General features: G+C 37.5%; 1 protein-coding gene across 4 annotated transcripts in view; it reads left to right on the forward strand.

Moving 5' to 3' along the window:
• PIEZO2 (piezo type mechanosensitive ion channel component 2) overlaps positions 1 to 13,866 on the forward strand; it is a 348,935-nt gene that overhangs the window by 128,494 nt on the left and 206,575 nt on the right. For all 4 annotated transcript variants that reach the window (XM_080684987.1, XM_080684989.1, XM_080684988.1 and 1 more), the window contains exon 3: positions 6,332 to 6,457. In XM_080684987.1, coding sequence (XP_080541113.1) covers positions 6,332 to 6,457 — 126 coding nt within the window. The remainder of the gene's footprint in view (positions 1 to 6,331; positions 6,458 to 13,866) is intronic.

Raw genomic sequence — 13,866 nt, forward strand, 5'->3', positions numbered from 1 at the left:
TCCTAATTAATTTAAATAAAAATGTTACTTCCAATTTCTGTTTTTTACCATCTTTATGATGCGTCTGGCATCTTCTCTGCTTCTCAATAGCATGTATGATATAAAGGGTACGATATGTTCTTGTTCTATGCTAGAGACTATGAAGTCTTTAACAAGCTGTCTCCCACTTACACCCAGTACATCAAATATATCTTCCACTCTCTATGCTGTTAACTGGAATTCTAATGGCCTTTGTCATATTCTCTCAATCTACTGCCCATGTGTTCCCACTGCTGCTCCCGATTTTGTGGTTAGTTTGTGCTGAGTTCTCCATGACCTCCCTACTGTCAACCAATTCACTAAACTTATCTTTGTTTCTAACCAATCTAAGGTTTAACTTATCTATTGATCTATTTTAGTAATTAAATGGCTATATTTTAATTTCTAAGGCTTATAGTTGCTTTTTTAGTATCATCTGTATTATTTCTATTTTAAAATAATCTTTTTTTGTTTACTTTTAAGGATATCATTTATTTATCATTATGAGGACCTTAAGCAACTTAGTTTTAAGTCATTTTTAGTATGTTTCATAATTTTCATTTTTACTTTAGGTGAATTCATTTACCAATCATCTTTCCTAGCTTTATGTGTGTGTTTTTTTTTTTTTAAATTGTGATTTGTTTGGAACAATACATTTTTTTCTCTCAGTCTCTCCTCTCCCTTGCTCTTATTCCATCGTTCTCTTTCTCCACACCCTGTGCTAATCTCTCTGTATAATTCTTCTGCAGTTATTCCCACCTGGACACGTGGGACCCCAGTGGAGAACAAAGTCATATCCTAGTGGTTCAGAGATTTGTCCTTTGATGATGTTGCCTATTTAAGCTTGCTCAGTAGGTCATATCTAAGTTTTCCCTCCTCCCTAAGCATACAGCTCCTTGTAAACCATAGATCATAAAGTGGTCAAGAGCAGAGTCTTTTCCAGAATCCTTGTAAAATCTGTGAAGCTTGGTTTGTAACCCAAACCCTTGTTTTAATCTGTCTTCCTAACAATTGTCTCCTTATTTATACTGAACATGTAATTAAATGCTCACCAGAAAACCAACTTTGACTTCCATTGCCTGCTTCAAGGCCAGCCTGCAGACAGCTTTGCATTTCTCTTCCATTTCTGACCCTAGAGGTATTTATCTTATGCTGGTGTCTGGTATGTCTTCCTGGTGATCTGCTTCATATTTTATCGATTATTTCTATATGTTTAGAGCAAAAGAGGTCCCACAAAAATAAGAATTACACCTGGAATTCCCAGACCCCAGTATTTTCTGGAGTTGTAAGTCCTGGCTGCTCCATGCCCTCAGCCTGCTTCTTGTCCCATAAATATTTAGCCACGAGGCACCTGCTAAGCTGCCTGCAGGATGTTTATGCTCTAGCTGACAACAATAAAAGTCTAGAAAATGATTGTGGGGTGCCATCCCAAGCTCCCTCCATAACTGTGGCACTTATGAGCGATGTCTTGCTGTTGAATTAAGGCTGCTTACAGCCAAAATTGTTTTTAACTCTAGAAAGTTGCATTGACTAAGTAGCACCCATATCTAGAGACAGCTAACATCTAATTTCTGGTCAGTGATGAGGGGAGTGGGGTACAAGCTCAGACCCCTTGCCTCAATTCTAGAGGACTCTAAAAGGCCATTCTGGCTCCACAGCTCCCCAAGGACCGATTGATGGATCCCTACAAGTGCATTCCTGGCCAGCTTCTCCCTTGACTCAGTCCTGCCCCCTCACTTTCCACCTGGACATATTGGAGCTGTGGCAGAAGGCTCTCCCCAATAACTTCCTGCACCCCAATCTTGATCGCAGAGTCTGTTTCCTGGTAACCCAACCCAGGACAGCAACTAACATTATAAGATAAATATTCCCTAGTGTCAGCCATAGACAGTATGTAATATTCGAGGTCCCTTTGGGTCAATGGTGTTGAGGAAGAAATGAGACCTGGTCATGAATGATAAATTTAGAAGGGGGGTTGGAGTGGACACTTGTGAGGTGGGCAGCTTCATGTCCTCTTACCCTGTCCCTGAGCTGCCATTCCTCTGTACACCCAAAGCATCGTTTTTCTCTCTGGCACCATTTTTCTCTCTGATTGTAGTGTCAGTTTCATCATGGGGGAACCTTTTAGAAGAGATTACAACACTTTAAAAGTTATTAAATAATAACACTTAAAGCACAGGTAATAAACGATAGGTCCAAAAGGGGAGAAGGAAAAAGAAAAACTTCGTTGGCTCCAATAATGTGCCAATAAAAATATTGGGGATAGAAAATTGAGCTTTTGCAAGGGAGCATTAAGAGGTGGGCTGCAGTGGGGAATTCCAAGTTTCACTTGGAGACATTCACTGGAAGTTTTTAGTCCAATTTGTGAAGGTGGGAAGAACTCTAGGGGAAATGAACTTGTCATCCATTCTTCCGTTGGCTTTTGTAGTGCTCCCAGAAGCCTCTCTGTGATTCACTTTTTAGCAAAAAAGGGTGTTTAGGAGTGCTGGAATGATCACCTCAATGATATTTCAGATAGACTCAGTAGATGTGTATGTTTTCTCTCCATTTGTGTGAGTTTGATATTAATGAAATGCCCCTCTGTTCAGTCAAATAGTTACTATTAGCAACTTCATATAGTCCACTTAAAAACTCGACTGCTTAGTTTATTTTGAAGTCCCAGCACACTCTTTCCAGCTAAAAAGTGTCTATATTTAACCTCATTATGCATTGAAAAGATGCAGTTTATGAAGCAACATTAGTTTATTTTTGCAAGCTCTATTTGAGGAAATATATTACAAATAAAGTATATGAATAAAACCCTAGTTAAAATTTATTGAAAAAACTAAACTGTACTTCCTTTCCGTATTTATTATTTCCATTAATATTAAATTTCTTCTGCTTTGACATTGTAATAATAACAAATAATAATGTATAAATATACAGTTTGGTACCAGGTCATTCTGGCCAAAATTGCCTGTTTTATGAATCTATCTGGGTAATTTTTGCAAATCATCTCGATGTTACCACATATATTTTTTTATCCTTTTTAATATATGCCACATTTTCTTATGTTTCTAATTGTGAGTGATTATTAGGTGACATATCTTTGGATAATTTGTATTTCTTGTATAAAAAAGAGTGAGTACTCAAAACAAATGGGCAATATAATATCCTCAATTATTTCTGTACACACAACATATTTCTGAAACCAGAGAAATAGAGATCATTTCTGGAAATGCCATGAATTAATTAGAGCATGACTGTAATTAGGGGTGTGTGTGCGTGTGTGTGTGTGTGTGTGTGTGTGTGTGTGTGTATACAGTATCTTTTATCCATTTCTAAGTTTTCCTTTAGTACCATTCCCCTGCAGCCTGAAGAAACTACTCTACTTTAGCATTTTGTTTAGAGCAGATATCCTAGTTACAAATACTTTTAGTTTTCCTTCAACTGAGAATGTCTTTTCTGCCTTCCTTCTTGAAGAGTGTTTCCACAGGTTATAAAATTCTGAGTTTAGTTCTTTTCCTTCATAACTTTAAAGAAGATGTTCCACTGTAACCTGGTTTTCATAGTTTGTAGTTAAAAAATATGTGGCTATTCAAATAGTTGTCCTCCTGGATCTATGTGACACTTTTCTCTTGCTGCTTTCAGGAGTTTTTCTTTACCTTTGCTTTCCTTTAGTTATTATGTGTCTTGGAATAGTTTCTTTGAGTTCATCTTATTTGGTGTTTGCTAAGCTTATTTAATGGTAAATAATGTCTTCACCAAATTTGGGGACATTTTAGCTATAATTCCATATTTTTTTGCACCAGTCTTTCTTTTTTCCTTTGATAATTCTAGTGACAAAAGATAGGCCTTTTGATCCTCAGATTCCTGAGAGCTTATTAATTTTTATTTCAATATTTTGCTCTCTGTTATTCATACTGGATAACTTCTATTAATCTCTTCAAGTTTACTGACTCTTTCACTTGTTATCTCTAGTCTACTATTGAGTCAATCAGGTAAATTTTAAAATTTCAGATACTGTAATTTTTCAGATCTAAAATACTTTCTATTTCTCCATTGACAGCTTTGATTTTTCTATTCCTTTTAAGCTCATTTACCTTTACTTCAGGGAGTGTGGTTGTAATGGATATTTTAAATTATTTTCAAATATTCCAACATCTGGGTAATTTTAAGGTTAACTGTATTGTCTTTTCTCTTGAGAATGAGTCATATTTTCCTGGTTTTTGTATATCAAGTAATTTGGTAGTATATCCTTCTTCTTGTTAACATGCAGACATTCTTTAGCCATTCTAGATATTAATTTCTTGTACATCTTGGATGAGCCAACTAATCATTTGTGTGTAAATTTTATTTATGGTGGCATTTGTTGAATCTTAATATTAATGCAGTTAGAACTCTCTCTCTCTCTCTCTCTCTCTTTCTCTCTCTCTCTCTCTCTCTCTCTGCTTTATAGTTTATGTTGTTAGGTCTTGTTTTATAAGGCAATCTTCACAGAAACAGCACAAAGTTATCCCATATTTTCATCTATTAATTTAGAATTTTACTTTTCATATTTAGGTCTTTATTCATATGGAGATCACCTCTGCGGCAGGGACCCAGCATTTTTTCTGTGTTTATTGAACCAATTTTTCATTTGCTGGGTAGCCTCCTCTTTCCTCTTGATTTAAGGAGTAACGTTTGATATTTATCAAATTCATATAGTTTTTTACTGAGCTCTATATGATATTCCATTTGACTTTTCTTCCTTCTCCATAAAGAATCAAAGTTCCTATTTGTTTGTTTGTCTGTTTTAGTTTTAACTTATGGGTTTATAACACACCTTAATGTTTGTTAAGACACACAAACCTCACCCACTTTTGGTCTTATTTCTCAAAATTTTATAATTGACCTAGCAATCCATAAACTTTTATTCTTCCAGAGATATATTTTAAATAAGGTTGTTGACTTTTTCAAAAAATCTTTTCATATGTATTTTTAAATACATTTGTTGAAGGCCTGAAAATTTCTATACCTATTTAATTGAAATTACATTGAATTTGTAAATTCAAATTTGGAAAGAATTGACATTTTTATCATATTAAGTCATCTGATTCATGAATATGACAAATCTCTTTATTTACTCAGGTATTCTTATTTGTTTTACTATTGATTTTTATAGTTTTATCCATAAAGGTCTTGTGTCTTCTTTATTAAGGTTGATTTTGAGATAATTGTATTAGTTAGGGTTCAACCTATAGGAATTGGCTTACACTATTGACTATGTAACTGGCTAAGAAAGTCCAAAATTTATAGGGCAGGTTTCTGTCAGCAATAAAAAAAAAAATAAAAAATAAAAATAAAATTTGTGAAAAAAGTCAGTTGATTATGGACTTTTAGCACATATGTAAACTTACACCAACATCTAGATTAGTATTTGATTAAATAACTGGGGACTGTAGCCTCACCAACTGACACATTGATAAAATCATTACAATACAGTTTTTGTTGCTAATTTAAGTTGTATATTTGTCTTTTATTTGATTATTGTTAATGTAGAGGGGCTGTATTGATTTCTGTAAGATGATCTTGTGTCTGAATCATTTTCTTGTATTGGCAGTAGATTTAGTTGACATTTCTATACAGATAATAGTATCTAAAAGTAATTCCATTTGATCATTTTATCTGCAAATAATTCTAGTTATTTCAACTCTTTGTGTTTTTCTTACCTTATAACATTGACCAGTATACCCAGTGATATATTAAGTGGAATGCATATCAAGTGTCTTTGATCACTATCTGTGCTGTTTCAGTTTGTTAGAAAATATCTTTTTTTTTAATAATTTGTGGCTATATTTATAAGTAAAATGGCCTTATAATTTTCTTTCTTTTCTAGACTTATTTAGGTTTAAAATTAATATTAATTTTAAACCTAAATAATCTATCTTTGTAAATATTTTAGGAAACTTGCCTTTTTTCCTACTCTCTGAAACTATCTTTATTAGATAGGGATTATATGTTTCTTCAAAGATGGCAGAACTCTCTTATATAATTTTCTGGGCTAGGGGGTTTTTGTGGTTTCATTTTTGAGGTAAAATATCATGATAATAGAAAAGCATGTTTCTTTTACATTGAATTTTTAATCAATGTTAATTGTAATTTTTTTCAAAGGAAATAAGATGGCTTTTATCTTTAGACTAATAGTTAAGGGGTAATTGTTACACTTGTATACTTTGAGTCAGTTTACATAATAGATTATATAGAAACATGTTTTATGTGGAACTGTACAAAGGTGAGCATGAGTGTCTTTCATCTTAAGTTCTCTCAAAATCTCTGTGCTTTTGTCCCCTAGGACACACGGGACGGTTGTTAAAGTCTCTGTGCTTCACCAGTCTTTCCTTCCTGATACTGCACATCATTTTTCACATCACGTTGGCTAGCCTCGAAGCTCAACACCATATTGCACCTGGTTACAACTGTGAGTACTAATGTATTTTGGATTATGAAAGTGCATAATAAAGCTATGTGTCCTAACTCTGATAGAAATCTATGTAATAATTATATGATCAAATTCATGACAATTTTTGGTCATTTGGCAATCCTAAGTATTATATATACATATAGAGACACTTTGTCATGGAGAACTGGGTAATACTAGCAACTTAATTAAATGAATCTTCAATGTATATTAGATATTAGACCCCTATCTGTACGTAAGACATTATCATTGGGCATAATCCCAAAAAATCAGCATTTACATATAGTCCTTGGAGCTCACAGTACAGCTAATGAGACAAGACATGTATAGTTTCTAACATGATAAATAAGAATATGTAAAAGTAGAATACCATTATACCATTTAGTGACCTAAATCCTATTCTGAAGCATAGTATAAAAAAGATTTTATTTTTTAATTTTTTAAAAATATATTTTATTGATTTTTTACAGAGAGGAAGGGAGAGGGATAGAGAGTTAGAAACATCGATGAGAGAGAAACATTGATCAGCTGCCTCCTGCACACCTCCTATTGGGGATGTGCCCGCAACCAAGGTACATGCCCTTGACTGGAATCAAACCTGGGACCCTTCAGTCCACAGGCCGACGCTCTATCCACTGAGCCAAACCGGTTAGAGCTAAAAACTATTTTATATGTCTTTATGGGAAAAATGTAATGACATATAGTTTCTCTTTCAAATTGAGAGTTCTTTGTTTCTATTTACAGGAAAATAATGTCTTATATGCATTATATTTTGAAGTGGTGATCATAAAAATTGAACACATATGCACTTTATCTAAATAGTATCATCTTTCCAAAATCAACTGGCCATCAGTTCAATTCTACTACAGTTTTTGAAGGATGTATGATTGTGGTTTGAAAAAAAAAATCACTTCAAATAGTTGGAATGTTTTAAGTTAAGCCTCAAGAAACCCTGAGATAATTGAAATAGACTATAATAAGTTTTCAATTGTCAGTTTTTCTTTGAAGAAATCATTTCTGAGTGTGAAATTTCCTGATCTTCCTAAGTGCAAATATAAGTAATTTGAAGTAAATCTATGCTTCCCTGTAAAATAAGGTCAAAATTCTTTACAAATTAAAGAGTATTAACATATACATAGTGAGAGATTCTTTAGTAAAACCATACTTATAAACTATTGAGTAACTCTCACTGGATAACTTGAGAGAGCTAAAGTTTGTATTCATTTTGGCCATTTTATTGAGTTCAGAGTTTTTTTTTTTTTATTTAAGATCTGGTTATTATTTAAAAAATTGAAATATAACTTATATAACATAAAATTCATCCATTTAAATAATGCAATTCAATGGTTTATAGGTTGTGCAATAATCACCACTATCTAATTCTAGAACACTTGCTTTTTTTAAAAAATATATTTTATTGATTTTTTACAGAGAGGAGGGGAGAGGGAGAGAGAGCCAGAAACATTGATGAGAGAGAGAAACATCGATCAGCTGCCTCCTGCACACCCCCTACTGGGGATGTGCCCGCAACCAAGGTACATGCCCTTGACCAGAATCGAACCCGGGACCCTTCAGTCCACAGGCTGATGCTCTATCCACTGAGCCAAACCGGTTAGGGCCTAGAACACTTTCATCACTCCAAAAAGATACCATGTGCCCATGAACAGTTACTCCCCATTCCCTCTTGACCCATCCCTAGGTAACCACCAATTTCCTTTCTTCTTCTATTAGATTTTCCTCTTCTAGACATTTTATGTACATAGAATTACACACCATGTGATATTTTTGTGTCTGGCTTCTATCTCTAAGCATAATGTTTTCAAGGTTTATCTATGTTGTAACATTTTTCAGTTCTTCATTCCTTTTCAAGGCTAAATAATATTCCATTATTAAGATGTGGTTTTTTAATATTTAGTAGAAGTCACTTTATTATTAAAAACTTTATAAAATACAATGTTTAAACAAACATAGAACTTGCAGTGATAAGAGTATTTATTACATTTGGCCAATTTCAAATCATTTTGGACTTAGTAGAAATGATATCAGGGGTATTTTGTACTGTTTCTCATTCAAAAATCATTTGCATATCTATCTATATATATATAAAAGCCTAAGCAACCGAAGGACTGAAGACCAAACAACCAAATGACTGGTCAACCAGTTGCTATGATGTGCACTGACCACCAGGGGGCAGACACTCAATGCAGGAGCTGCCCCCTGGTGGTCAGTGAGCTCCCATAGCAGGAGTGCCACTCAGCTGACCGACCCGTCCTGGCAGCCCAACAGCCCAGTGGCAGCCACTCACTCCCTCAGTAGTCCTACAGGTCCAATCTCCAGAGAACGGGCCAGGCACTGATGGACCAGCGCTGCCGGCACGATCCCAACAGTGCTGTTGGCCTCCTGGAAGTCATCCTCAGGCACGCCGGCTACTTCCCCTACCTAGACCCTGCGCAAGGAAGAAATGATATAAAAGCGGCTGCCAGGTTGCTCCTGACAACCGGTGTGAACTTCAGTGGGACAGATCCAGATCCCAGGCTGGCAAGGGCATCCCACCGCCTGCCTGGAGGGCCAATCGCATCCCGGCCCTACCCTCAACCCCCTCAGAACGGGCGCCAGACGCAGGGCTCACGGCTGGCGAGCGCCGCTGTGGTGGTGAGAGCCTCTCCCAATCAGGACTGACTGGGTACGAGCCCGCGGCAGGCACAGTGAGGCCAGGATGAGCTGGAGCAGCAAGCAGGAGCGGCAGGCGGCATTGGCCTTCCGGTTTTGGCCCAATCCCCGCAGGCCATGCCAAGGGACCCGACCCGTGCACGAATTTGTGCACTGGCCTCTAGTCTCTTAATAAGTCGTTCCCAGAACTATAAGGAAGAATTTTGAATGAAAGGCTAGTTCACAAATAATGAGTTCCTCATCTCATTAAATACTGTGAAGTATTGAATCACAGGTATATTTCAAATAATCAGATTTTTAACATTTGAGTTTATAAATATATATTTTGCCTGCTTTTACAAATAATTTTAGGTGCTGAGTGATATTGTAGAAAGGATTTACTGGCAGTTTCTATATTAGGAAGTGAAATTCATAATTTCTTCTGATTCAGAGAGACTAGGTATTTATATTGTTATTCAAAATGATGATTTTCCACAATTCTACAAGAGTCAAAATAAAAAAAGGAATCTATAATAATAAAAGTGTAATATGCTAATTAGACCAGACGTCCTTCTGGGCGTCCTTTTAGACGACCTTCTGGGCAAAACCGGGGCTGCGAGGGAAACCTGGGTCCCTGGTGCCTGCTGGTGGCCAGAGGGAAGCCCGGGTCCTGGGTGCCAGAGGGAAGCCGGTGCCAACAGCATCGGGCCTCTATTAAGTAATATTAAAACAATGTTCCCTTTCTTACCTTTATAAATGTATTTACCCTGTATAAGTTCTCCCCTATAGGGTCTAGACAGACAGAAAGACATACAAACTTTAACACACACACACACACATAGTTCTTGCTTTATCTTCTTCATCCCAGGCAAGGATTCAAATTACGTAGCTACTCTGGATGGGTCCTACATTAATATCATGAAGAAGTCTGTATTTCTCAGTGGCGAAGGTGTAGGCATCTCAGGTGCAGTCAGAGCTAACCTCCTGACATGCCTCTTCCTAGGCATTCCTTGCAACTTAATCTTGGGGAGTTAGATCTTCCTCTTCTAACCTCACAGCCCAAATATTTGGGCTTCTACATATCAATGCATTTTCATGCCTGTCTCAGAGGTATTTTGGTTCATGCACCATGGCCCTCTATTGTCACTCTTCATGCAGTATCACTTGAACATGTCCGGAACGAATGTATTGTCCTACCTTTCTTTCTTTCTTCATTGGTTCCATGAAGAACCAATCTAATAAAGTCATGAGAGAAACTTTATTTCTACCAGGTTAGATTCCAATTTGAAGTTTATTTCTACAAAAGTTAACATTCCAATTTGAAATTTTGGTATTCCTGGTGAAGTAACTGAGAGAGAAGGGATGTGCTAAAGATTGAGTTTGAAAAGGAATTTGAGCTCTTTACTTCCAGCCATAAGCACCTTGAAAGTGGGTTTACAGAAGTCATAAATTTCTTCTGAAAAACGAGTGATGCATGCAACAGCATTGGCTCATTGGGTGTTAGAGATTTTTTTGGGTTAGTTTCATGTGCGGCATTTAAAGGTAATGCGTTCTTGAACATGGATAAAAGAGAAGGGCAAACAGACTTCAGAGCTTTGCAAACTAGGTTGGTCCAAAATTGACACAGACCAGGTTTTCAGCCGAGAGCATTTTTTAATGATCAAGTTATATAAAATCCTGAAAATACTGTTAGAGTGGGTAATGGAAACACTGACTTTTAATTGAGAGTTGACTTCACCTCACTCATGTTATTGTTTCTTAAGCATTTGGAGTTTCGATTACACCATCAGAGTTGTAAACACAAACTCGGCTAACCCACATTGGAAGTTTGCTTTCTTGGCACTGGTAGATGTAAAGTAGCAACATTTCAAATGAAAAGACAAAAAGCTTGTCGGCCAGCAGTGTTGTGTATTTAGAATGCTTTCTTTATGTTGAACACATTGGTAAAATAAAGTGAAATAACCCAGACAGATTGGGTTTCCCAATCATATTCAAGTGGTATTCAAATTCAGGACCACCAAGTGCTCATTTATATGTGTTTAATTTTGTTTTCCTAACTCCTCCTCTCCCCATTTAAAACTCACATACCCTCAGCTTTATTATGGCAAAAGCTCCCAGTATCCCTCAGGAATCTAAGACCCATGTTTGGGGGACAACAGTAGCATTTATAAATATTGAGTCATTGAAAGTTCTTGTTCCCCCAGAGCCCTGTGAATATTAACTGGCAATAGTAAAGACTTTTTCAAACCTGCCTATTTAGTTTTTGACTAGCTGGCAGGTTTGTTAAAGGTGCCATTGTGCAGAACTGAAACTTAACACACCTCCCCCACTTTCTCTCTCTCTCTTTTTCATTTCCAAACGGTGCTCTTATAGGTAAGTGAGGAAATCGATGGGGCAGGGGAGACCACTGTAAAATTTCCTCAAACATATGTTGTGTCGCTTACTAAAATATTTTCATTCCATCAAAACTATACTATTTAAATAAATGTAAACCCGGTTTCAATTATGTCATTACAGATTCCATAGAAGTAGTTTGTCTGACTGAGTGGTGAGTGTGTGGCAATGTTAGTGAAATTTTAAGGCCGGTCTGGATTCTTGTGCCAATGCATGTTACTGATTGAAAGAAACTTTTGAGTTCAAAACTATAAAGGAAAAATTCAGGGTGATAATAGCTACTATTTGTAGAGCACCTACCAACTATAGGGCCCCCGGGATCATTACATTCCTTTTGCAGTTAATGACTATGCTTTTCTAGTTACAAATTAGCTTCAATATTCTTTTAAGTAGGGAACTCCACACACACGGTCCCATTCATTTTTTAAAGAAGACTTTAGGATGGGCAGGGCTGTGCAGATAGACAGCTGTGCACCGCCCGCAGGCCTGAGGAAGTGAGTGGGAGCCGCAGGCTGTCCTAGGCACTGATCTCTGGCTGGACAGCCTCTTCCAGGCTGGATCCAGCTGGGGACAGGGGGATCATTATATTCCTACAGAGAAGACGACAGTCTGCCAGCCAAGACTTGCACCTGTAGGGCTGTGCCTTTTATGATCTCTCTTCTCCAAGGAGGTACCTAGCATTGCCTAGTCTGCATGGCGAGTTGAGGTAGGGATGAGGGTAATGATGGATGAGGCCGGGATGAAGGAGGCAGGGATGAAGGTAGCATCGAGGGTATTTAGTGACAAAGAAACAGGCTCTATAAGTAGCCCACAGCCACCAAATGTCAGAGCTGGAATGTGAGCACTGATGTGCCGGACTTGCCACTTTCTTTCCTCATCTTTACGGAACTCCTTATTGATCATCTATTTGGGATTGGTTCCTCCACTGTACTTCCTAGGACTTTGGATTAGTATATTTTCAAAGGATTTCAGTAAGAATTTCTAGTATTTAATCCATGATTTTCCCTTGTTTGGATATTGTCCTTTTACTTAATTTATGATTTCTTTGCTTCATTCAATTGCAACATTTATCACTAGATTAGTTTTCCCCTGGGGGTCAGCCACCTCAGATGGCAGCTTTTTTCCCCTGCTAGGGGAAGAAACTAGACCCACACTTGCTTTTAGAGTGTCAACTTTTCTCATCCTAATAGAAGGGAGAACTCGCCCAGAAGCCCATTGACCAAGAGGTTATTATAGGCCTTAATAGTGCTTACTCCATGAGGGTGGAGGGAAGGGGAAAGAGATTAACGGGGGAATTATATGCATATATGCATAGCCCAAGCACACAGACAATAATGTGGCAAAGGCTTGGAAGGGGCAAAGGTGGGGCAGAGGGATGGGGGCTGAAACAAAGCGGATATTTGTAATACTTTCAACAATAAAAATAAATAAAAATAAAAAATAGTGCTTAATTCTGATGCCCTGCTATTGTCAAAACACATGAAGTTCTCAATGCTGAGCCCCCAGATATGACTCAACAGCATATGATCAGAAGACTAAAAGATTGACATGGCCTGGTGGTTCAGCATCCCACTCCAAAGTCAGTGGGGTGGACTCAAGGAGCGAGCCACTCTGGCAGACACTGCTTTCCAGTGCCAGTGGCTTGTCTTGTGGCACACATAGACAGGAATTCATCCCAAGCTGTGCTCGTCATTGATCGTGTTAATTGTAGGTGGACCCCTTGATTTTCAGTCACCCGATGGGTCCATCCTCATAAAAAATAATTGCATAGCCTAAGGACATTCTTTATTTTTATTTTTCATATTTGACACAGTGCTCTGGAGGACAGAGTTAATATTTATGAAGTGGGAGATAAAATATGTAAAAGGAAACTAGACCCACACTTGCTTTAAGAGTTTTTGTTTCTTTTATGATCACTTTCTGCCGCCTGCTTTCTTGTGAAAGCTGGCCTGGAGGCTCTGTGAGGCGGCCTCTGGGAGAGTCTAGATTCTTCCCGTCTCTCATTCCTTCTTCTTTCCCTTGCTAGCTTCCCGAAAGCAAGTACTACCCCCCAATATAGCAATTTAAAAACAAAAGAAACAAGGAAAACCTCAACTAAGTTGTAATTCTGCCATCTGTCCTGGATGAAGACACCACTCTGATTTTCTCCGAACTACACTGATGTAAAAGCATCTGGGTCACATGCACACCTCCCAATCACACTTATAATAAGTGAATTTAGCCTTAAGTGTTATCTCCTCCAGCCCCTGGTAATGGACGCAAAAGCTTTTTTTCTTCCACCAACACACTTTGGTACATGCCAACTCTGCTCATCACTGTGGGCAAGGCTGTTCCAGCCTAAGACTGGTTTGTGATCCGTAGACTCG

This window comes from Plecotus auritus (genome assembly GCF_963455305.1).
Source record: "Plecotus auritus genome assembly, chromosome: 8".
Taxonomy (NCBI): domain Eukaryota; kingdom Metazoa; phylum Chordata; class Mammalia; order Chiroptera; family Vespertilionidae; genus Plecotus; species Plecotus auritus.